Below are 25,235 nucleotides of genomic sequence, written 5' to 3'. Positions count from 1 at the left end.
TTGTTTTTTTCCTGTGAGGCAATTGCAGTTAGGTGACTTGCCAAGAGTCACAAAGTTAGTAAGCATCATATGGCTAAGGACAAATTTGAATTCAGGTCCTCCTAACTCCAGAGCTGGTGGTATATCTAGGTGATAGAACCTAGCTGCCTCAAAATATAAAGTATAAAGTTTAAGCCTTTTGGTTCTATGATTTATAGGTCTTTTCCCCAATTTACCTCCAAAAGCCTTGGTGCAACTTTAAAGCTTTAGTAAGCTTCAGAAATTGACTTTTTAAGAAATTATGCAAGAACTAAAAATATATTTTTACTTTTCTGGTGGCTCCCCAAAATTGAAAATGGTCTTGTTATTTTTATTTTACACACACACACACACACACACACACACACACACACACACACACACACACACTTTTTTTTTGGGGGGGGGGAGCTGAGGCAATTGGGGTTAAGTGACCTGCCTTGACCAGGGTCACACAGTCAGGAAGCATTAAGTGTTTAAGATCACATTTGAACTCAGGTCCTCTTGACTTCAGGGCTCGTGCTCTATCCACTGTGCCTCCTAACTGCCCCTGTTAATGTTATTTTTAATGGATATTCATTATGGCAACTTTTAAAACTTTAAAAATTCAAAGAGTAAAATATATCTACAGTTACGGTATCTAAGCAGGCTGACGAACCTTCTTGTTTTAGAAAATCTATGCAAAGCAGATGTTCTAGGAAAGGGAATTTTGGGAAGTCCAGTGGTTCATTCACTGTGCTTCCTTTCCTAATAATTCAAAGGCTGCCTTAACATTCTAAGGCTTTTTCACAGTGCTGACTCTTCCAGAATGGAATAGCTTTACTAATTCACATTTAGCATGTAGGTTCAACTTTTGGGGAATTAAGATTCTCCCATCTTTACTCCTCTAAACTTTATTATAGTTGAGGCCCCTCCCATTTTTATAATTCCAAAAGGTATAAAATGAATAAAAAATTTAGAAATTAACCAAACTTGTCCAAAAATATACTGATGAAAATGAAAAAAAAAAAGATATCCTATATTTTATCTCACATATCTATTCTTATACTGTTGCAAACATACACCTGTTCATTTGGAAGTATGATACACCAAATTCTTGAATTTCCTCTATGGTATATAGTGGAATGAAATAAAGATTCAATTTTTTACAATTCTGGAGAAATCTAATTTTTGTAGTTTTAAGTTTTACGTGTGGGGAAAAAACTCACAAAGTTTGACTGTTCAGTAAATTTATATTTCAGTGCCTCATATAGCAACTTTACTCGCACTCAATTTATCAGACTCAAAAAATGACATATTCCCCTTATCAAATATTAAAATGTTCAGGCTTACAATAGTACACAAAAGGGCAAAAATTGGGTTTACTAGTTTACAAGTTTTCTATTGGGCCAAATAAAGCAGCATATGTTATCACGTTAATGGTTAATCTATCACTGTCAAAGAGAACAAGGAAATAAAGCTAAGTAGTATTCAGCTGAGATATAGAAATTTGCATAAATTAATATCTAAATCTACATTAAACATTCAGAAGTAAATGAGACTCATTATCAATCAAAAGATCACAAGTTCATAGATTTAGATCAGGAAGGGAATCTAAAAATGAGGGAAGTTAGACCTAGAAAGGTTAAGACATAGACCTAGGGTCACACAACCAGTTTCAAAAGTAGGATTTGAATTCAAGTCTTTCCAATTATAAGTCTAGTTTCACATACACCGCATGTAAAAGGTTGTTTTTATTTTTAATTTTTATACCTCTGACATTTTCTACAGTCTTTTAAACACAAACTAAACTAAGAAAATCTTTAGTTCCTACAAGTCTATCATGTACTAAAAACACGTGTCTGAGACTTTATCATGATAAAAAATGTTATGAAATATGTGATTCTCAATGTGGTCTCATCAAACAGTGACAGAGAAGAACTAGCTTGGGCACATAACTTTGTAAAGTTTTTTTTGCTTGTTTTGGTATCTTAACTATAGCTTGCAAAAACATAGCTGCAATGTTAGGAAGCAGCAGCTGTGCCAGTCTAGATTTTTCAGATCAAAGAGTTCTTGCGGCAAAACATAACTGATGTGGTCTCAGGGACTTTATTAACTCCAGATGTTGGGAAACAGTCAGCCAATTCCACAAAAAGAGCAAGTCTCTTTCAGTTACAATCAGTACTGCCCACAAATTAAAACCAGGCCTCTTATGTCACCTGATCACCTGCCCATGGATGCCAGTTTTTCCCCCCTCCTAGTTAATGACCTAATCATAAGTTTAAATCACAAGTCTGATTTTGTATTACTACAAAAGGAATCTAAAAGGAAAAAAAAAAGTATGCATGTGTTTGCATATATACTTCTGAGACAAGACTAAACTTTACAATTCAAATTTCAAATGGAACTTAAAAAGAAACTTTCATTATTTAGAAATAACAAAGGATTTCATTAAGTTATCTAGTTGGATCCAGTTACTCAAAAAAGAATACTATTCTTCTGTACAGTTTAATATTTGTTTTTAATATACATTATTCAATTGATACAAATAATTGATCAATTATTTCAATTGTTACACACACAGTGTAACAAACAGAATAAGTTTGTATCCCCTAACAGCAAGGCACAGTAAAGATTACATTTTCCCTCAAGGAGTTTATAATCTAATGATGGAGAGTCAGATATATCTACAAATAAGTAAGATATGCAAGGGAAACAGATTTAGACAAGAAATGGAGGAAAACTTGAGGAGGGTAAGAACACTTTCAAAGAGAGGCCCAGAGAAGACTTTACAAAAGGATGGATGAACACTTGAATTAGGACTGCAAAAAGCATAGGCATTTCCCAAACATACACAGAGATGGGAGAAGGCAGGAGAATAGCTAGTATAATTTGGCTAGATCCTAGTATGAATATAAGGTATAAAGATAAAATGAGGCTGGAGATATTGAATGGAGATAAGATTATAAAGAATGTTAATGTTATAAATTCCTATATGGGGGGGGGGGGAAGAGAGAGACAAAAAAAGGAAAACAATGCTTGTATATTAAAACATTGATTTTTATTACATACTGCTTGCTATTCATACACACACATACACAAAATTTAACATACTCTTTTCAAAGCTTTTATGCTTGTAAAGAACTTTTTCTTTGGTATCTCAATGGCAATGGGAAGCCATTCAAGATTTATATTCTGCATTAGGATTTATATTTTTGTAAAATAATGCAAAAAATGGATTGGTAAGATGAAAGACTAGTGATAGGGAAGTCAATTGGGAGGCTAATGGAGTACTTTAAGTAGAAGGTGATGAGGAATTTGACAGAGGTTAGAAGAAAGACTGATGTGAAAAATAATATAGATATAAAATCAGCAGGTTTTGGAAACTGATAGGTATGGTGAATGACAGAGAGAAAGATAGATGGTTCTCAGGTATAAAACCTGGGTGATTGGAAGGATGATGGTGCATCAACAGACATAGAAAGTTGCAACAAGTAGCAGGTCTTTGGGGAAAAGAAGAGTTTTGAATATTACAAGTTAAAATTGTCAATGGTTCTTCTCAGCAGTAATATGGAAGTGTGGGACTAAAGCTCAGGGAAGAGTCTGACAGAAAAAAGCAAGCCAAGGAAAGGAAGAAAATGGAAAAAGATTTAAGCAGGAGGACAAGAAGAAGAAACATTGTCAGAGAAGCCAATGCAGGAAAGACTACTAGAAGAAAGAAGTGGTCAGTTGTAAAAAAAAAAAATTGCTTCATAAAGGTTAAAAAGGGCAAAACCTGAGGGGAAAAAAGCTAACAAGTTTGATAATTAATGGATAATTGGCAATGAGGAGAGGCCAATTTCAGTTGAATGTAGGTACAAGAACTTTGCAGAAAGGATGAGGCGGAAATGTGAATTACTCTTTCTAGAAGTGACAGCCCAATGACCATACAGTTAGTAAATGGTAAGGATGAGAAACCAGATTCTCAAATATCCAATGCATATAACGTTAGCACAGTCTAATGAAAGGACACTAGATTTGGACTCAAAAAAATCTTGGTTTACATTCTGGCTATGCTACTTTCTATACTTTTGTGAACTTGGGTACGTCTCTTAAATCAATTCAACAAACACTTTATAAAGTATCTACTGTGTACAAGACACTGAGGAAAAAAAGACAAAAGTAAAAAGGTGCCCTGCCTGCATGAAGCTTACATTCAAAGGAGAGTATTTCTAAAAGAGGCAAATTAGTAAATAAAGGGCATATACAAAGCAATTTCAAAAGAGAGAGGGTATTAATAACTGGGTTTTTTTGGAGGGAGGGGATGAGAAAAAAACCTTGTATAGAAGTGGTAGCTAAATTGGGCTTGAAGTAAATCTAGACATTTCATGAAGTGGAAGAACATTCCAAATGTGGGAGATCAACAACTCATGCATTTTGGGGTATCAGACAATGCTGATATCCCTCTCAATTCCCAATCCAATGATTCTGTAATTCAAAGTTCAATACTTTTTAAGCTACCCATGCTTCTTTCACATGTATTAGATACTTAGTCAATTGATTAAGTCAGTCATTTATTAAGTGTCTACTATTTGCCAAGCCCTGTGCTAAGTAAGCACCAAGATACAAAGAAAGGTATAAGACAGTCAAATCCCTGAGGAGCTCACCATCTAATGATTATTTTGCTTGTTTCCAGGCTATAACTACCATTTCAAAATGACTGGTTCAGAATTTCGACTTTGGCTTAAAAAAAGGACTTACTTTATTTCTAAAAAATAAAAATGATTTTGGGAAAAGCGTTGGTGGGGGTGTAAATATCTGATGAACTGAATGACAGGGTCAACTTCAACTTGAGAGAAGACAAGGTTGGAAATCTGACAAATCCCTCTCTTGGGTCTGGCCAAAGAGAACATACCCACAAAATATCCTAACTGGGGTTTTTCCCAGGCTGCAAGCTGTTATTGCTCCAGGAAGGATACTGTAATTCCAGGCTGAATATTCACAGTTATTCTCTGCAATGATTACACAATTATCCATGGAATGAGTCAGTTCATGCAGCCAATTTGAACCACTTTGGCAAAAACCAATATTTTTTCTCCCTGAAGTTTTCAGCTTGACTATATGGACAGCCACCTCAGATTTAATAGATAGGTGAACCACTTTTCTTTGTTTTGGTGATAGTCATATTCTATTCCTGGTTAGAAAGCATTTGGCCTTTTCATATGATAATCTTTTTATAATTGCTAAGAAAAAAAAAAAAGATCCAAAGACCTCGAGGCCCTTGCTTAAAAGGACAAACATTTTTTGTTAGTTACCTAGATGGGTAGCTCAGGCTACATATAGCAAGATACTGACATCTTAATTTCCAAAAGCACTCAGACACAAAATCTACTAGCTGTGAATGATTTCTCCAATAAATGGGAAAAGAACAGAGAATTTTCCCTCAATAACCACATATATGATCATAGACTTTTAATTGGAAAAGGCCCCAAGATTTAGTCCCCCCATTTTACAGATAAAGAAACCAAGACCCCAAAAAGGTTAACTCTTTTACTTCCAGAAGGAGAAGCAAAGGGTATGTTTGTTAGATTACTCAAAACTTCTTTAACTGAAGTTTGTGTCCACTTCCTGTACTTTAAAACTTTTAGGCTACATATTTTATTTCAGGAAAACAATGAGATTCCCATAAGCTTTCATGACACCCCAAAGCAGGAATCAACATTAGACTAGACAACAACACTTTCTGGATAGCTTCACCTGTCTAGAAAAGAGGATGGCTTCCAACTGGCTCTCCAAAAATAATTTATCTATTTTTTTTCCCCCTGAACATATTGGTTTTATTACACAACTAGTTTCTGAGGCTTTAAAAATATTTTCCTTTGCAGAGAGCCTCACATTTGGAACTGAACCAAATCCTCAAAAAGAATGGCCAGAAACAGCAGGCCTTATCAACCTCCAAGATCATTAAATATTGTAATGTATGCAAATTCATTATTATAAGGTGACCATTCCAAATTATCTGACACCAACCTTGTCTTCCAACAACTGGAAACTCTAGGTGAACTTTGGAAATTTGTGTTGGACACAATATCAATATCAAACCAATATTATTTCAAAAGTAAACTCCACTCATTATGTGCAGGAAAGCCTGATTATTATGATCGTATCTATAGTTTTATATTTTACTCTGAATCATAAAAACTTTTTAACTAATAAAGTAGAACAACAACAACAACAACAAAACCCAAACCAACCAAATTAAAGCCACTAAAAACACAATCAAATCCTATATAATAAATTAGATATAAGCCTTGGCTTCCTTGAATTCAAAACATAAGAATAAATAATATACAATTATGGGTCAAATCTCAAAAATTTAGAAAAACTAGGCGCTTTCCCCCACAGTTCATTTTTAAGCAGTATCTGAAAATGACCATTCAAGAACAAAAATTTTAACTAGCTATTTGATTAAGTCAATATTTTTAAAAACTTGATTGGCCTATGGAAATTATATAGTAAATGACTATATACAATATAGTCATTTGCATGTTCATACACATACGTAAAAAAACATTGTTACTGCTAATTGAAAACTGATCATTTGTATATAGGAATGTAACATGCAATAAATAAGAAAAATTCTGATTTAGTGGATTTTTATGGATTATATGGAGAAGATAAATAGTAAAAAGCCTAAATAAATATGATGTTAATATAAATCATCTAACAAAGTATTATCAAATAATTTGGGGGGGCTGCAATTTAAAAATTAACATTGCTTCTATAAATGATTTGATTGAAATTTTAAGTAACTTGGCAAAATTCTTCATTTCAAAAAATTGGTGAATCCAATTTTTTTTCTATCCCTCTTTTTATGCACCATCCTTGCCCCCCCCAGCACAAACAAGATATTTTCAACATATAAAAAAGAACTTTAGCCCTAGAAAGAACTGTATAATTTTAACATAATGGAAGAAACAAAAGTTTAGAGTCATTTAAAATTTAAGTGAGCATAAAAAAATGACACAATTTAAATTGATCATAAAAGGTCACAAATTACTACTAAAGTCTTTCCAATAAATGCTAGTTTTCTTTTTCTAAACCTAATGGGGTAAAGATTTATCTAAATAGTTAAAAATATAGCATCATCAACCTAAAAAATCTAAGGGACCATCACGTAAATCCTTCTTAGCATATGGATATTCAAGCCATCATTTTAATGAGCTAAACACTTTTTACACTGTATCACAGGAAAAAAACTTCATAGAATGTCCATATAAATTAATTATTTTCTATATAAAAGAACCAACGTTCTTCCCCGAGATTTTTAAATATACCATATTTAGCACAAAATCACACCAAATTTCATTCTTATAGTAATAAAAAAAGAACCTGGTTTTAATAGGAAGATAAACAAAATCTGTAATTTTCCTTGCCATGGCTATATCTCAAACCTTATCTAAATGATTATTGTAATTATCATATGGTTAAAAAAAAATGTCCTTTTAGTCTAAGGCAAGCAGATTTTTACTATTAAGTTTAATTTTATGTTCATGGCCATAGCTCAACTGATATAGAATTTAATTTCTTTTATTTCAGTAGTAATCTCAATTTCCAGTCTGAGATTTATAGCCTACGGAATTTCTAGGGAAATAGCTTTCAAACACATGTTTACTGAAGTAATATACTGCACAAATCAGTGAGTGTCACTCCTTAGCCACCTACATTTTTAAGAAATATAGATCCACCAATACAGCACCTGATCCCTCCTTCATTGTTTTCATGGGCCCATGGAAACGAACATAACCTCCACTCTGAAACATTAATAAAGTACACTGTTGACAACATACCCTCTAAGCAGAAACTATATGCAGTTCAACACACTGGCAGTTGAACCCAGTTGAGCCAAGAAAAGAAAATTCCGAGGTTTATTCAATGAAGTCAGTTATACTTTTGGGAAAGGGAAGGGATAAAGAGAGACAGGAAAGAAATTGGGACCAAAAAGAAATTAGCCAACTGATGTAAAATTTTTAGTCATCCAATATCTTCAGCAGCTTTTCACTTAAGAGAGTTTGTAGAAAGAAAAGGTCAAGCCAAGTTTGTCCTAACTTTAAAATGTTAGTTTTGACCTAATTGGGGATAGTATATGGTTATGGACAAATTTAATTCATCAGTTTTCAGAATGATATTAACTTCTATAAATGGATAGACTTACAACTAACTGAGTCATTTACAAGACTATATAACTATATGTGGCCATAGAGTTTTCGTCTCTTCAAATGCTTGATCTCTAAAGAAAATGGATTAAGGATATCTTTGAATTGATCATACTTTAATTTCTACCTTATGAAGTGGAAGTTCTAGCATTATATATATCTTTTTTTTCTTTAAACCATATCAAAGATGGAAATAGTGCACAATAAAATTTAAATCTTTTTTAGGGAATTATAGTTATTCACTTACAAAATTGAGCCTTGCCTAAACTGGGAAGACCCTTCCATCCAACATGGCGTACCACTTTTCCCAAGAGCAATGATGACAAGTTATGTTCTTCCTTGAAACAAAACCAATATTGCTGAAGACCACATTACAAAAAATGGTTAATTCTTTGTATAATGTTTTTGTATGATTTTTAATTTAAAAGTTGAACTGTACAAAAAGGTAGACAAAATCCTAGTTTTATAACAAAAGCATGAAATAACTTTTCCTTTAAAGCTGAATATGAACTTTGAACTCCGCTTTAGAGAGTAAAGCCAAAATTTAGAACATAAACTTTTAATTAAAAAAGCAAAAAACAAAAACACACATTTGTACTTGAATTCCAGGGAGAGCTATTACTTATTTGACATAACATTTCTATGACTTTAGTAAAATTATTTTAAATCTTTTTTAAAATGTAAGAAATACATCTTAGAACTTTCCCTCTTTTTGTACAGGCTGCCTCTCTATGCCGGTGAGGTTGATTTCTTACTTCTAGAAAATAAATGTTTGCAAAAGCTTCCAAGTAAACAAATCCATATAAACACTGGCACTTTGTAAAGTCCAGGGGAAAGGAGAAGAAGTAGATGGAATCATAATCTATCTTCTTGCTCCTTGGAAGATTATTACAATAGGATCATTAGTAACCTTTTCCCTCACAAGACTAAAATAACCACCTGATGCAATTCAAAAGGTATTGTATCTCTAATCAATATTCACTTTGTGCCTCAAACACTTCATTAATTTCTTTAGTTCAAGATCTGGGAAATTAAGGCCTCATTCATCAGATCACAATTCTGAATCTTGCAGTAAAAGAAATTCAGGATTCCTCTTCTTAACAATTCTCCTCCCTACTTTCTTCACTTATGTTGATCCAAATAAATTTTCTTGACATTAACAAGAGAAAAATGAACATACATGTAATTCGTTCTTTGAAAACTAGACTTCTTTCAAACTATCCTTCATTAGTGATGTCAGTTGCTTGTCCTTGTAAATCTAAAGAAATGTGTATTTTAGGTACATAAATATTTCACCTTCTATATCAATCAAATACATATAGTATTTCATGGCTTGAAGATATTATACAAAAGACCATTTTATATTGCACATTATAAAGTAGAGCACTGATTCCTTTAAACATCAGGATGAATCAGGTTAATATTTCAACTTTTGTTTTTCTTTTCTGTAGACATATTATTGAATCTGTTTCCTGTGGAGAATTATATTATCTACCACACAATCTTACCTAATAACCTTTTGGAAGGAAGACCTTTTTGGATCAATCATTATTTGCCTGTGATCTATTCAATACTTTTTAAAAAGCCTAAAAACACATGTAAGTATATGGGTCTGATGTATTTCCTATCGTTACACTTTAAGAGCAATGCAGTTTGAGAACATGGGTGCTCTTTCCACTTCTCTCTCTTACATATGTGTGCTTTTTAACAGCGAGTAAAAAATAAAATTTAAATGTTTTAAAATATACCCCTATATGATAATGGCCTTAAGTATAAAATGAAATAAAGTAAGTGAGATATTTTAATTTTGGTATATGGATTGGATAATTATATGCAGCTCCATCCACTGGAGATAGAATTTAACAGATTCAAATTAATATGAAAATTATGGTTTTTAATATTAAAAACTACAATGGACAAATTTGCTTTCTTTCTATGTACAATGAGATGCCTATATGAAACTAAAATAACTTATGACTCACTTTCCTTAATCTTCTTTTATTTTTCGGAGGGGGAAGAAGTGGTAAGACAAGTTAGCAAATAACAAACAATGCCAGGACAGAAGTTCATTTTAAAAAACAAAAATGAAAATAAGGTCTTAAGATTTAGATGACTAGCATAATTTATCATCTATTTATTCATTCTTCAAGAACATAAAAGTCACCTCTGACCTGTAACAGGCACATGCTATCAATTTTCAGACCATACTCTTCTATGATACCAGCCATGCCATCTACTCTAAGCCTGGAAATACTTAATAAGATCAAAGCTTTTTTTCCCCGGCTGTAGAACAAAGAGAAATGTTGTAATAGGGTGAGCTGTGCTCCAGAAAGAATAAAATCAAAACTCAATGCAAGTCATATTCTCATTGCTTTAGGGGTATTATATAGTTAATTTTACGTAAGCCTAATATTTTTTATATATTCACATAAAATCTTCAAACAGAATGTTTTCACTTAGGATCAGACATAAAAGAGAAATGATTTCACATTTGAAAGACAGCTGGCAAGGAAATGAAATAGAGATCAAGTCATTTCACTTATATTACCCTCCCCCCACTCCCCTTTCTCACCCTGACGTGGCTAATCTGGGCAGTTTGAATATACACATTTTTTTTTAAAAGAGTCTGAGGATATTCGGATTGATTACTATCTATCAATAAAGCTTAGCAAAAAGTTTGCAAACAAATGCAGAATGAATTCAAGAAGTCTTAACACAAATGCCAATGAAAGACATCAGTACTTTGACTAAGTACTCTTTACTCCTTTTTTCTCCCAGCTAGCTAGCTATATGCTACTTGGGAAATCTTTAGGTATAAGAAAAGTGACAAACCTGTCTCATCATAACTGGCTTATGTTTTAAAGTCCCACTCCCCATACAACCTGAACAGCTATTCAGAATATTATATAATTTCAAGATAACATCTGAATGCAAAAAGCACTTTAGCAAAATATATTTTAATAATGAGTAATGAGAAAAATATTAAACATTTAGCATTCTGTCCAAGGCTCCTTTTATTCCTCACAATAGTAATTTCTATAATATATCATTTTCCTTTTAAAAACTCCTGAATTACCAAATTCAGTGCTTTCTAATAATCAACAAAACTTTCCATGGTTTTGTTATCATTGCAAATGCTATGCAACATTAAGAGCATCGATGGAAAAAATTCTTGCTTAGCAATACCAAAAAAGAAAAAAAACGGATTTAAATAATTCAATCTAGAGGTGTCTCTAAGAAATACGACCCCCCCCACCCATCCCAAATTGTGATTTACTTTATGAATCTGTGCAGGGTCAAAATGCTGATTTGATTGGAAGCAGATGGTATCACAGTAAAGTCAGGCTCTGAACCTCAAACTCCAAACAGGAAATACGACCCTCACCGGCTGACTGCTTCCCTAATCATTCCCAGAGATTCATACTTGTTATTTTTATAAAAATGCAAAATGACTTTCATCTTTTTTATTCCACTGCAAAAAGCAACCAACAATCCTAAACATATAATAATAATAAATCCAAAACAAGATAAATGTACTTTGAAACTTATAACTAACAAAGAGAACAGGCTAAAAAAAAAAAACCCTCTTAAAATCTTATATAACACACGAATTCAAGTTTATTGTGTGTGATTTTAAAAATTAAATCAAATCTACAAATATTTAGTAAGCTACTCTGAGCAAGTTTCCCTTTTCAGAACAAAGCTATCAAAATACTACAAGCATTCTAAGTATATTATTGCAAATATCGATTTTTAAAGAAAACACAAAAATAAGCTTACAGATTTTGGAAAGTGAGTTAATATAATGTATTTTTGATGAAGTCAGCCCGTTGTAAACTCTATGGACAAAGAAAATGACGCTCACCGTTTTCCCATTGTAGTAATACATCAAAGAATTGCTGCCCATTCCAGGCACAGGATATGCACAATACATGTTGATTCTAAAAATGTTACTGTCTGCAGTTAAAATATCCTGCTTCTCTCCAAGACATACATCCACTCGGTCAAACAGAGTAAGTCTTCAGTACTATGCATCCACACATGGATCTACTCAAAAGGAACTTATGCAAAGCAGGACTGAACCAACTCACAAAGCACAGGGGGAGGGTTATATTGTAACCCCTTTCAAATTCTATCAAATCCCTGCTTTGGTAGAGGATGCCAAAAAGTCAAACCTTTATGCCTGAGAAAAATACCAGTTACTTACTTAATCTAACTACAGAAAATAGATAAAGGAGTATAGCAATTAATACCCTAAGGAATTATTAACTTTGTCCAAACAAACAGACAACAAAGGAAAACAAATGGATAGCTCCTCAGCTAGTTAATCTGCTTTTTGTTTTAATTAAATTAGAGCACTTGTGGCAGTGGAAACGTAGCTTGATGCACCTCCAGCGACATCACCATCTGGCATGGTCTAAAGTTGCTTCCAACTTTGATAAACACATGATCAAGCAATCAGGAATTGGAAACACTGAATCATGTATAACAAGAAGGACCTAGACAGTTAAGCCTTCTACATAATCACTTCCTGGATGAAGTTCTATCCTGTTCTGCTTAAGTATACTTAACATGCCACGAACTGGTTTTGAGCTGTAAAAATCATAATGGAAGAATTTAATAATAATTGTTCATGAAAACTCTTAGTATCCCATTTGAATAAATATATCTTTATTAATAAATTATACCAGTGCTTGAGAAGAATATGTAATAAATAAATATTTCTTTAAGATTAAAAGTGTCAGAATTAAAAGCACAGTGAGAAGGCATCATGGATTTTGATCCATTTTATAACATTATTATTCAAAAATAATGGGCAAGGTTATATTTTTGCAAAAAAAAAGGTATAAGAATCCTTACATTTGATGGATGTACACATAAAGTACAAATTTATTTATATTCTATATGGAGTTGAAAAAAGACATCTTTTCCATAGCTTATTGTCTTTCCCTAGGAATGTTTATATATTTATGTACATCTGCCGAACTGCCTGTCTCTCTTTCCAAAAGAAGCTAAACTTTCCTGGAAAGGAAGAGGGAAAGAAAAAATCAGCATGGAGACAAATCTTATTGTAACAAATTCAAGACTTTTCATAATTAGGTATGGCCAAATATATGTTTTAGGACTATATCTATGTCTGGAATACATGTAAAATTACCTATTTTAAAGTATCCAATTTGTCCTTAATAGTCCAACATGGAGTTTGTAAGCTAATTGTTTCCTAGGCAGCTAGGTGGTACAGTGGACAGAAAGTCACACAGGGAGTCGGGAAGATCTGAGTTCAAATTTTTCCTCAAACACTTAATTAACTCTGGGGAATTTACTTAACTGTCATTTGCCCCAGTTTCCTCAACTATAAAACGGGAATAAAAATAGCACCTGTCTTGCAGGGTTGTGGGAAACATTTGGGATAATATCTGAAAAGCACTGTTTGTAGTGCCCAGCACACACTAGGCTTTATGCTTATTTTCTCTCCTCCCTTTGCTCATCTGTAAAATGGAGATAGCACTTCCCAGGGCTGCAAGGATCAAATGATCTAAAATTTGTAAAGTACTTTGCAAACCTTAAGCAATAAGTATTAACTATTATTATTATTCCAGCATACTTTATGAAGATTTATGACTAAGACAAAGAAGAGTTCATCTTAATAATGGGAAGAAAACCAGATGCAAGAAAGCTGTTATACTCATAAGCTACAAAAAAATGGTAATATCTTTTTCAAAGCATCTTTTTTGATTTTTAAAATCTCTAGGCACAAGATACTTTCACGAACTCCCTAAATAAAGCACTCTGTAAAAAATAGCAAATACTTTGATCAGGAATGCTGATCAGATTATTGCATTAAAATCTAATCAGACAAGTAAAACCAACTAGTCAGAGTTTTAAAAGCTGATGTTATCTGAACAACAACCTCTCCACACCCCACCCCGTCCCCCCCATATAAAAGGCAAAGTAGCAGCTGCAAAAGAACATCACTGTACATCAGACTATTAAAATGCCAGTCGGCAGAGTGGTTTGCAACTTCCTCCCTCCTGAGAAATCACAAAGACCCATTTCAATCCTTGAAGGGGCAGTATAAGAAGCTATGATTTACAATCAACAATACCATGCCTAAAACCAGCTAAATAAATTTAGTCTTTTATAAAATATCCTTTCAGCATTGAAAGAATATTTCCTTTCCCGTTAGTAAGCTATATTGAAAAAATGAAATTCTTATAATCATTCCAAGTTGAAAAAGTTTTTCTTTCTGGAGAAAATTGAGTTCAGATGGAGGAGTGTAAAAGGTGGGAGGGGGAAGAAGCCACAAAATACAGGTAGTTTTAATGACATTCTCTTTTCTCAGAAATAATTAAAGCATATAGGGACTACACATATACAACCTGGGAGAGGGGAAGGTGGAGAAAGAGAGGAGGGATGGGGGAGAAAGAGGGAAGAAAGACAGAGACAGACAAGACAGAGAAAGGGAAAAGGGGAAAGGAAAAGGGAGAGGGGGAAAGGAAAAAGGAGAGGGAGAGAAAGGGGGGGAAAGGGAGAAGGGGAGAAGGAGAGGAAAGGGGAGGGAGAGGTAGAGTGGGAGGAGGGACAGGGAGAGGGGGAGGGGGAAGAGAAAGAGGAAGAGGGAGAGAAGTTAACTGAAATGGCTTAACTTATTTTTCTTGTCTAAACTCGGAGTAAGAAATCTTATAAGCACAGCAATAGCTCATCTATTTTCAAAAGTGACCTTTCCAATTACACAACTAGAAGGGTTTGCTTATTAAAGCACAATTATAAGTTTAGTATTTTATTATGAATTTTTTGCTGTAAAACAATTACATGCTGATATAGGACAATAAACTTTGGGGGGGGGGAAGAAACCTTGAGTCCTAAATCTGGCTATTTTTAAAAACCCTTCTTTTTTATTCTGTGTCAGTTTAAAAATTGCAGTTATAAAAGAGAAATACATTGTCTTTCTATTATATCTAAGTGAACTTTGCTAGGGAAGGCACATTGTTAGAAAAGTTGAATGAAGGGCAAATATGTTACTCTAATAGTGAAAAATAAGTAGATATATTCTGAAATTCTTTTGGAAAGAAGATAACCAATTAGGTTCATTATTGACTAAAATTAAATATGAATTTAAAAAAGATGAGAACTGTCTCTCAGCATCCCAACAATAATAAATACATCCTCAATAAAAAGGACATCTTCAGGAGACATAGGGATATATCATTCTCATAACGTATTATGATCAAGGGTGCATGGTTTTTCCACTTGCCACTCCAGACTGTCATCTGACCTTTTGAAATCTGTCTTTACTCAACAGAAGTTAATACTGGCTGAGGCAGTCAGTTATTTGCTTTATCACAATTACAAATTAAGTTGTACAATTCTAAAGTGAAAGCCTTTTTGTTTCTTTCTCTCTCTCTCTCTCTTTTTTTTTTTTTTTGGTGTGTGTGTGTGTTTTTTTTTTGTTTTGGGGGGGATGCTAATTTAATCCTAACAACAGCTGCACTACAATTTCTCCTTCCTTCGGGGAATCATATTACAGGAAAATAGATCATCTATACAGACCAAGTGTTCTTCCAGCCAATGCAGTTGTTTAATTCCAACCCCTGGCCCTGACCTGCTCCTGTTGTGTTTTTTCCCCCCTTTCCTTTCTGACATGCCAAGGGTTAATCCAGTGACTCAGTCTGACAAAACAAGTCAGCTGGAGACAGAGCCAATTTTTTAAACTTGATTTCAGACAGACGTGCGGTCAGCACAGGAGCATTGAACTGACATGCACTTTGTACTCTGAATTGTTTCCACTCACGATCCTTCACCATCAAAAACAATCACCTATGTGTTTCTCCAAGTATATTAACAGATTATGAGATCTGATGCAAGTGAAACTCTGACCCAATAACATGTTGCTCAAGCACATCAGCACCTCAAAATTCTTTATATTTAGTTGCAAATAAGAACAACCTCATAGGAGGAAATGGCTACCACTTTACATGTTAGTAAGATGGAAAAATTAAAATATCAGGGGAAAATAAAATCACCTAATTTTGAGTTTTGTCCTGTAACTATAAATACTGTGGGGGGAGGGAGGAGGAGAAGAAGGAAGAGGCAGGACTGATGGAGTGGTTAAAAAACAAACAAAAAAACAACCAAAAAACTTCCCTTTTTTCACCCCAACCCAAAGGTAGGGGTTGGACGGAGAATTTATTCCTTACAGTGAAATCCCTGTGAAGAAATCTCCTTTACTCGAAACAAACTGATACCTGCTCTTCAAATAATATTAAAGAGTTGCCTAGGACAATCAAAAGTTAGTAACATACTATTGGGAACAGACAATAAGTGCCAGAGTCAGCACCTGAGTGTAGTTTTCCCATCATCACTACACTTGGTTGAACCCATTTTCAAAGTTTTTTTTTTTTTAAATGAAGACTTTAATCATAAGACCAAACATTTCTACACACACATAGAACAATAAGTTTATATGAGACCATTACTTTCTGTTAATGTAATACTTGTTTTTAAGAAGTTTATGAAATATAACAAGATAGAAACTAAACTTTCCTGCTTGTTTATGTCCCTTTCTGAACTTTTGTTTTTGTTTTCTTGTAAATTTTTTAAAAAAACTGTCTTATTGATGATTTTTTTTTTTGGCATCTCTATGGAGACCCACTCAACCATCCTTATCACCAACAGAAATCTGTCCTAATAAATACAAAGATTTATTTTTTGTAAATTTATTATTTATGATTTTATAATAAATACAATTTTTTTTTATTTAGAGATCCACAGATCTCTAGAGAGAGATCTAGGTCTAGAAATGTATATTTCATGCCATATCTTTCCTACATTCCCTCTTGGTTAAGGGGAAGGAGCATGCTTCATTTTTTTTAGTCTTCCAAAGTCACGACTAGTCTGGCCACTTTCATCCATTTTCAAATGACACAGTGTGTGCTATTTGTTGCCACATAATTACAAAACATATTTGGCCTATTATTATTTTTTTATTTTTGAAGATAACCATGGTTAAATGACTTGTTCTGGGTCATACAGCTAGTAAGGGTCTCAATCTGAATTTGAACTTGGGACCTCCTGATTCCAAGGCTTGTGCTCTCTTCACTGCTCTACCTAGTTGCCCCAATCTATTACTTGATGAAGATTCTGTTCCATGGAAATCCATATGACAAGTATATCATGAATGGAGAGTTAGTTCTCTTTTCTAACTTTATAAGAATTAAAGAGAATGCTGGAAGATGACTATTTGACTTTCCCATATTCAATATATCTAGTTACCTTTTAATCTTCTTTTTTTTCCTTCTTTCCCCTTATAGCTAATTCAATATCAGACCCATAAAGTTCATGTAGAGGGACAGACATTACATTTACTGATTAAAAAAATTATTCTATCATTTTCTTTATATTAAATAAGACCAAGAGGCAATCTGGCATAGGGCAATGGTGTAGAATTCAATTAGAAACAAATCCCTAGGGGTTGTATATTGTCTTTGAAAACTACAAGTTAACATTATCTACATTGTATTTTACTTTTAAAAATTTTGTTAAATAGTTTCCAATTCAACCTGTCTAAGGCAATACTTTGACAAGCAATTTTGAAGCTTCTGGGAAGAGTGCAGAGAATTGACCTAGGCGTGAGAAAGACACTTTATACAAATCCTGCTTCTGACACAGTAGCTGTCTGACTGACAAATCCCCAAATGTCATCATCTTTCTAAGGATTTGTTGCAAAAGAATTGCCCATCTGCTTGAATACAGTAGATAGTGTTGGACTTGGAGTAAAACTTGAGTTCAGATTCTGCTTCAGACACTTAGCTACTGTCACTCCAGGCAAATTAGCTTCAATTTCTTCATTTGCAAAATGCACAACTCTAGATTTTACTTATAATTACTTGGTAATTTTTTTTTTAAATCAAAGTTAAAGTAATTTGAATTTAAAAATTAAAAATATGATATAAACCACATACCACATGGGGGGATAGTTAGCATTCAATATTGTTAAACTATTTTATTCTCTGGAAACAAACAATAAATGATAGATCTTTTTTGATGTTAAAGAAGTTATGAATTTGTTACCCAGGGGATCAAATTGGAAGGACTCTCCTATTTACATGAGAAGTCCTGTAAGTCATTCCTAATATTTCTAATGAAAGTCATTCCAACTTGATTTTTGAATTTAGTTAATTGCTTAAAAGTCAACATTCATATACATACATCAGAAAAATACTTAGTGAAGTGTCACCAATTCATTATAATTTCTAGTTTTCAATACAGAATAAAATTCAATGAATAATTCCTGAATTGTTTTCTTCAGAGAAAAAGGAGCAAAAGTGAAAAAATAATCACCATATTAGGAAGAATACCTACAAAGCATATAGATCTTATCTGAACCTTAAGGAAAAAAAAACACTTCTTTAGCTTGAAGGTAAAAATGATAGGTTTTTAGTCTGTTCAAAAATTAATTCATTCAAAAAGCATTTATTAAGCAATTATTATGTACTAGAAACTGAGAATGCAAAGAGAGTTAAAACAGTATCTGCCCTTGAGGAGCTTGATAATCTACTGGCTACATATAATATTATGAATACAAATTTAGAAATGAATGTTAATTTTTATCACTAAAGATATGTCTTGATAAAAATAATATGATAATATCTAGCCTGTATATAGTCATGCTATATGGCAGGAGCTATGCTTAAATCCTTCACAAATATTTCCTTTGATTCTCCTACCAACCTTGTATATTATTATTCCTTTTTACAGCTAATGAAATTGAAGCCAACAGAGCTTAAGTGTCTTGCCCAAGATAACTCAGCTAATATGTATCTGAGGCTGGATTTGAACTCAACTCTTCTTGAGTCTAGGCTTAATATTCTACTCACTGTGTTCCTTAGCTGCCTCAATATAACATATCATGGCTCAGAGGTGAATCTGAGATTTTGATGATCATTTACTTAAGTGAATTTCAAGCTCTGGCAAGTTCCACCAAGCTGGAAGTCTTTGAATATGTTACAGGTGACAGCTAAACAGGTCCTTAGACAATAGAGATACATACATGCTAAATTCTAAGATGCCCATCACCTAACTGCAGAGTCTCAGCTATACCTTTCAAAGACCATCTACTAACTTGTGGAAAGGAGGTTAATATCTTTATCAATGGAGAAAAGTATCCACATAGACTGAATTATAGATTCTTAAAATATTTTAAAATATCTTGAAATATTAAAAATATCAATCTCTCAGATTTTATAGTGTTAGCTCTGACTAGTTAATGATTTCACATAAAACTTTAAATTTCAAATCACTATTAATGATGTATCTATTTTAATCCAAATTGAACTAGCAACACTTAGTCATTTCAAATGTATAGACTTTGTTTGCTACTTAAATTTTTGAATACTTTGCTTTTCTAACCTGGAAAAGATAACTGATTTTGCAGGTTACTCAAAGGGCAATGAAGAGAATATGGTGGGCATAATTAGGCTGAGACACATTATCAAAAAAAAAAAAAAAGCATTGACTAAGACATGAAAGATATCATCAAAGATCTGCATGAACAGAACAGAATTTGAGATGGTCACAACTGGGAGAATAAAGGATAAGTAATGGGAATCTCAAAGGCTATCCATACAAATGGGCTACTTATAGAACCTGTATAATGTCAAAAGTCATTGACACCCAAAGTAAAAAGCCCCCTAGTTCAATGGGTATATCACAACATGTTTTAGGGGATTTAAAGAAGGTTGTACAATTCCAACAGACATGGGGTGGAGCTATCTGCATCCAGAAAGAGAAAAATGGGAACTGAATGTAGATCAGAGCATGGTATTTTCAACTTTTTTGTTATTGGATTGCTTTTTTTTTCATTTTTTTTCTTTTTAATCTTATTTTTCTTGTACAGCATTATAAATGTGGAAATATGTAAAGAAGAATTGCACATGTTTAACACATATTGTATTGCTTGCTGTCTAGGAAGGGGGTGGGGAAAAGGGAGAGAGAAAAATTTAGAGCACACGGTTTTGTAGGAATGTTGAAAACTATCTTTGCATGTATTTTGAAAATAAAAGGCTATTATTAATGGGAAAAAATAAAGAAGGGTATGAATAAGAGCTAAACAGAGGAAGAATTGTAGATGGAGTACCACCATGGTGACATTACGGATGCACTGAATTAAATGGTAATGAAAAAAGATACCAAAACCAATCTGTTTATTAAAATGGGGTAGACCATTTAAAATTGAAAGTAAATTTAACAAAAGTTGAGATGGTTATTCCCCAATTCTTATGTGAAAGATTAATTTTTCTCATGAACAAAACAGTATTTCAGTTGTAAAAATTCCGACTTAAGTTATTCTGATTTTGTGGATGTCAGTATATTTTGCAAAGAAATCGCTAACTAAGCATAAAGGGCTTAATTTTAACAATCTGCATTAAGATAACGTCCTAAGGTCAAGAAATGAATGATTAGATTCCTATCAGAAACACTGATGCTACTGGTATGTAGCTGTGTGTGTGTGCGTGTGTGTGTGTGTGTACACATAGCACAGTTGTTATGTATAACTGATGTTTTATATATACACACTGATTTTTGTTAGGGTACCTTTCTAGTTCTAAATTATATATGTATGTATGTAGTATATATGTATATAGATACATAAAACAGATATGTATTATTTATATATGTAACATCTGTTATGGATAAATGATGTGGTTTTATTTATATGTGTGTGTGTGTGTGTGTGTGTGTGTGCACATACACACTGATTGTTGTTGGAGTACTTTTCTAGTTCCAGCACACATGCACATAAGTATATGAATTATATTTCTAGGGAAATGAAAGGAAGGATTACTAATTGTATTAATTACTGAAAATCTCACATCAACAACTGAATAGAGATAAGATAGAAAGGAAGATTTAGAAACAAAAGAAGAAGAAAAGAGAGATGCACAGATATAAATAAAGCCATTTGCTAAAAAGATTCATGATCCAAATTACCAGTTCTACCTCTGGTTTATAAAATATCATAGCAAAGTCTCTTCTGCCTTAGGAAGCTTTCAAACACAACTCAGAGATTTCAAAATTTTGACAAAAAGAGTTTAGTTAGCAAGCTATTTAATGGTTAACTTTAAAGAAACACCTATCTGGGCATAGCAAGTGGAAGCAATCTACACAAAACTACATTTATATGGCAAAAGAACATTTATTTAATTCTCCTTTGACAACCATATGGCTATAATAAGGATATGCCTATAAAACAACCATACCTTCCAGCAGAGAAAGCAAACTGCTTTCCGAAGTAAATAAATAGTGCCCATCTGACATCAACAGGAACAGAACTGACACACCACAGAAAGCTTCTAAGAGAGAATCATTAGACATCCATTCAAGAGAAGCATAACTATAATTACTGAAAATATGCAAAACCTGAAGCAAATTGTACCTTTCCTTTCATCATAAACTCACCATGACAAAGCAGTTTTCTTTGAAAAATTAAAGGGGGGGATAAGAGGTCCCCCTGCTGCCTAATTCCTGCATCTCTCGGCTCTCTATTTCTTTCCCCATGTGAACTGCATTTTGTCACTTCTCATCTACCACTTGAAATAACATACAGCAGGAGAACCATCAATGAGCTTGCAACCTGATAATTTCCCTGCAGATGGCTCTATAATCACAAGCCTACTGAATATGTGTGTGCTGTGTGTGTGTGTGTGTGTGTGTCTAGGATGAGGGCACCTTCAGCTTCTTCCTCCAAAAAATACCCATAGAGATTTTATTTGGTTGAAGAGATGGCATGTGAGAAGCTTTGGACATTAAAATAGAAAGTGCAAGCCATAATATTCTAGTTTTACTGATGTATTCACTGTTCGTGAACAGTGGCTTCCCTGCCCTGCTGACTGGTTAGGCAACCAGGAAAAGTCTACAGTAAACAAGACTGTCATTTCAATCATTCATCAAGAGCAATGACAATTTTTCGTTATCCAAAGTTGGGATCAAGTTGGGCCTCCCAATGGAAAAGAGTGTGTGTGTGTGTGTGTGTGTGTGTGTGTGTCTCCATACGCCCACATATAAACACACAATCTTATATGTCTGCCTTTCTCTAACCATTGGGGGCAGTGTCATTCTCTTTTTAATTGTATTTCCTCTCCAGGCCTGTGCAACTTGTTTTCTTTATAACTTAGAAAGCACCAGACCCCTATTTCACAAGAAATGTGGCAGTGCTAAAATGTTGGCCAAATCTAATTCCATTTAAAATTTATATTTAAAGAGAAACCAGAACTAACATCTGCATTTTAGCCTACGGCTAAGAAAAAAAAAATCAGCAATCTGAAGCCCTGAATAACTTATACATGAAGTTATTTCTGGGTCCGTATTATGTTTGTGTTTCAGTAAAATTCTTGCTAGTCGTAGCAATTTTTTATACTGAGTACCTCTGGATAATTACACTGTGAGAGCCAACCAAAACATCCTGTCTCACATTTGTACTGATCAAGTAACAAAGAGCAAGCAGTTCATTTTAGCAGCATGTCACTGGCAAACAATTGTGCAGATCCTATACTTGGTTAAGATCTAACCTAAAAGAAGTGAGTTTTCTAAGATTTCCATCTAAAATGTGGGGAACACCTCCCAATAAAAATCAAGAGAAATCTTATTTTGAAAACATTTATGAGGTGGTTACAAAACAAATGAGAATATCTACTACTAAACTTCAATATTTCAATGAAACTCAGCTCTAAGTTAATAAATCTCATTAACATCATATGGACATGTCACATTTTCTCTGAAAAAATTCTTTTGCAGGTTTGTCTGAGATGTCAGGCACTCTCCTCCAGATCTTCTGACATCATGGAGACAACAATGAATTATACCTTCACTGCCCAATGGTTAGCTCTTCTTCTTACTGTGCTGGACCTACCACTTTTTTTCTGGTCATCTTTCTTTCTCATAACAAACATTATGCTATTTCTCCTATGACCCTGGTTTAACACTAAAAAACAAAATGAAGTGTCCTGTCACCTCATTTTTACTCTTAATTATTTTAAGAAATTAAAAGCTTAATTCTATATGATTAATTTTTACTCCAAATTGAATAGTCATCTTTCATTTATCCATAAAATGGGTCTATTTGTGCAGATTGGTCCAGAGAGTTGAGAACTGCAGCCCACAAATTTCCCTGCCAATTTCAATAGCATTAATATTGTTTTAGGAAAAAAAATTAACCTACTTAACATTTATAGACACATACACATTCCTCATAGATTGAGAAACTGTGACATTAAAATATGAACAGACATATTTTAAGCTACCAGTTACTTTGTTTATATATATATATATATATATATATATAGTAATCTGTATTAATACTAGCTTAATTTGGCTTTGCATGATTTTCACTGAATAATTTCATAGATAAAATATGTGAATGTTGTGAGGATCATATACAAAGGTATCTGTAATAATTAAGTTGTTAAGAAAGTTTAAATTATAGAAGAACAACATTGTTTAAAAAATTATAGAGCAAAATTGTTTAAAAAAAAACCAATACCAATTCCAAATTAAGTCCATAGGGGTGACTAATTCTGGAGGACATAAATCCTAAATTATATGAAAGAAAAGATGGTTAAGGAATACTGAAAAGTCTTACAGTCAAATTGTATCTGCTCATGTAGTAGAGGCCAGGTGATTATGGACCATGAAGACATTCAGGGAGTGAATGATAAGCTTCAGTGGTGTTTTGTAAGAAATGTAATCCTTGAGAGTCTTGGGAAGGCAACAGATTCACCCACTTCTAGAGAACTGTGCCCCCCAAAAAAGCCTTTAAGGCATAAATAACAAATCCTCATTAAGTGCATAAATTCATGAAATTCTGATATGGCAAACACCCTCAACATCCCCAACCAACAATTTTACATATTAGCAAACTGAGGCCCAGTGACTTTTTCAAGGTCACAGAGATATAGCAGGAAATAATCATTCACTGTATTTCAAGACTCAAAAACCTCAATCCTCCTGATAACATGTACTTTCCTAGCATTTGAATAATTCTGTGACAGTTAAATAACCAAGATGCTCATTTAAAAACAGGGGCCTTTAGATTTTTTTTTTTTAACAAAAACTGGATTTTCATCTCCTGAAAATGTTTGGCCAACACCATTCATTATGCTTATGCTAGATGAAACAATGTTTCATCACCAAAGCAGCATCTGTCATTTTCCTTGGAGGGCATGTAGATGTTTTTGAGTAGTTTTGGTCTCAGAAAGAAGCAAAATCTTGATAACTGAATTTGATTTGACAAGCTCTTACATTAAGAGACTAATTTTTGCACTGTGCTAGGCATTGGGTTTACAAAAAAGCAAAAAAATGAAATTGCTCCTGACTTCCAGTAGCTTACATTTTAGAAGAGATACAGAAAGGGGAAGGGGGAAAGAGATCAGATATCTGCAAGTTATTCACACTAGGAGTTAGTTATATGATCCAGGTTATTCAGTTTGTTGTAAGCATATGAGGCCTTGCTTTCCTGTTAAATTATAACAATGGCCTTACTTTCAACAGCACTTTTTTATTTTATTGCAACACCAACTGGAAATCAGAGAAGCTACACCTTTTCTATTTGAGGCAAGGTTCCCTGCTGCCTAGATGCCATTTGGGAAAATATGGAAGAAGTTGCAGCCCAAATCAGTTGAGTGAATAGTCCCTTACAATATTATCAGTAAATGAAAGTTAACTGAACAATTAGAGAAAAAATGAATACATTATAGAACAGAAGGTATTGTTTCTTTTAAACAGAAAAAATAGTGAATGTTTTGGGTAATGGTTTATTTAGAAAGTATGAGAGGGTACTTAAAAGTACTGCTTAGTGCAGAAGTCTCACATAGTTAATCTTTCCTGCAGTTACTTTAAAAAAAAACTGCCTAAAATTATATAATTATTTTAAATGACTGGTATTTATTGAACATTTATTAAGTGCTCATTGGGTTCAAGAGAAGATTTAAAAAAAATTATGGCAATTTCCAGAAGTAAAAACTCTATTCACATTTTCCTTAGTGAAAA

General features: G+C 33.3%; 1 protein-coding gene across 7 annotated transcripts in view; it reads right to left on the bottom strand.

Annotated features, from left to right (window-relative positions):
• The window catches only part of TCF12 (transcription factor 12), a 411,883-nt gene that overhangs the window by 44,253 nt on the left and 342,395 nt on the right, over positions 1-25,235 (bottom strand). Inside the window, exon 1 of one of the 7 annotated variants that reach the window (XM_074294617.1) lies at positions 12,058-12,266. The exons of 5 other annotated variants lie outside the window; for them this stretch is intronic. In XM_074294617.1, coding sequence (XP_074150718.1) covers positions 12,058-12,126 — 69 coding nt within the window. In that variant the 5' untranslated portion in view covers positions 12,127-12,266. Of the gene's footprint in view, positions 1-12,057; positions 12,267-25,235 lie in introns of those variants that run through there. One more of the 7 variants, XM_074294618.1, reaches the window with a different exon arrangement.

The sequence above is a fragment of the Sminthopsis crassicaudata genome, chromosome 2 (genome assembly GCF_048593235.1).
Source record: "Sminthopsis crassicaudata isolate SCR6 chromosome 2, ASM4859323v1, whole genome shotgun sequence".
Lineage (NCBI taxonomy): Eukaryota > Metazoa > Chordata > Mammalia > Dasyuromorphia > Dasyuridae > Sminthopsis > Sminthopsis crassicaudata.
Note: the sequence above shows the minus strand (reverse complement) of the source record. Positions and strands in the feature narration are given on the sequence as shown.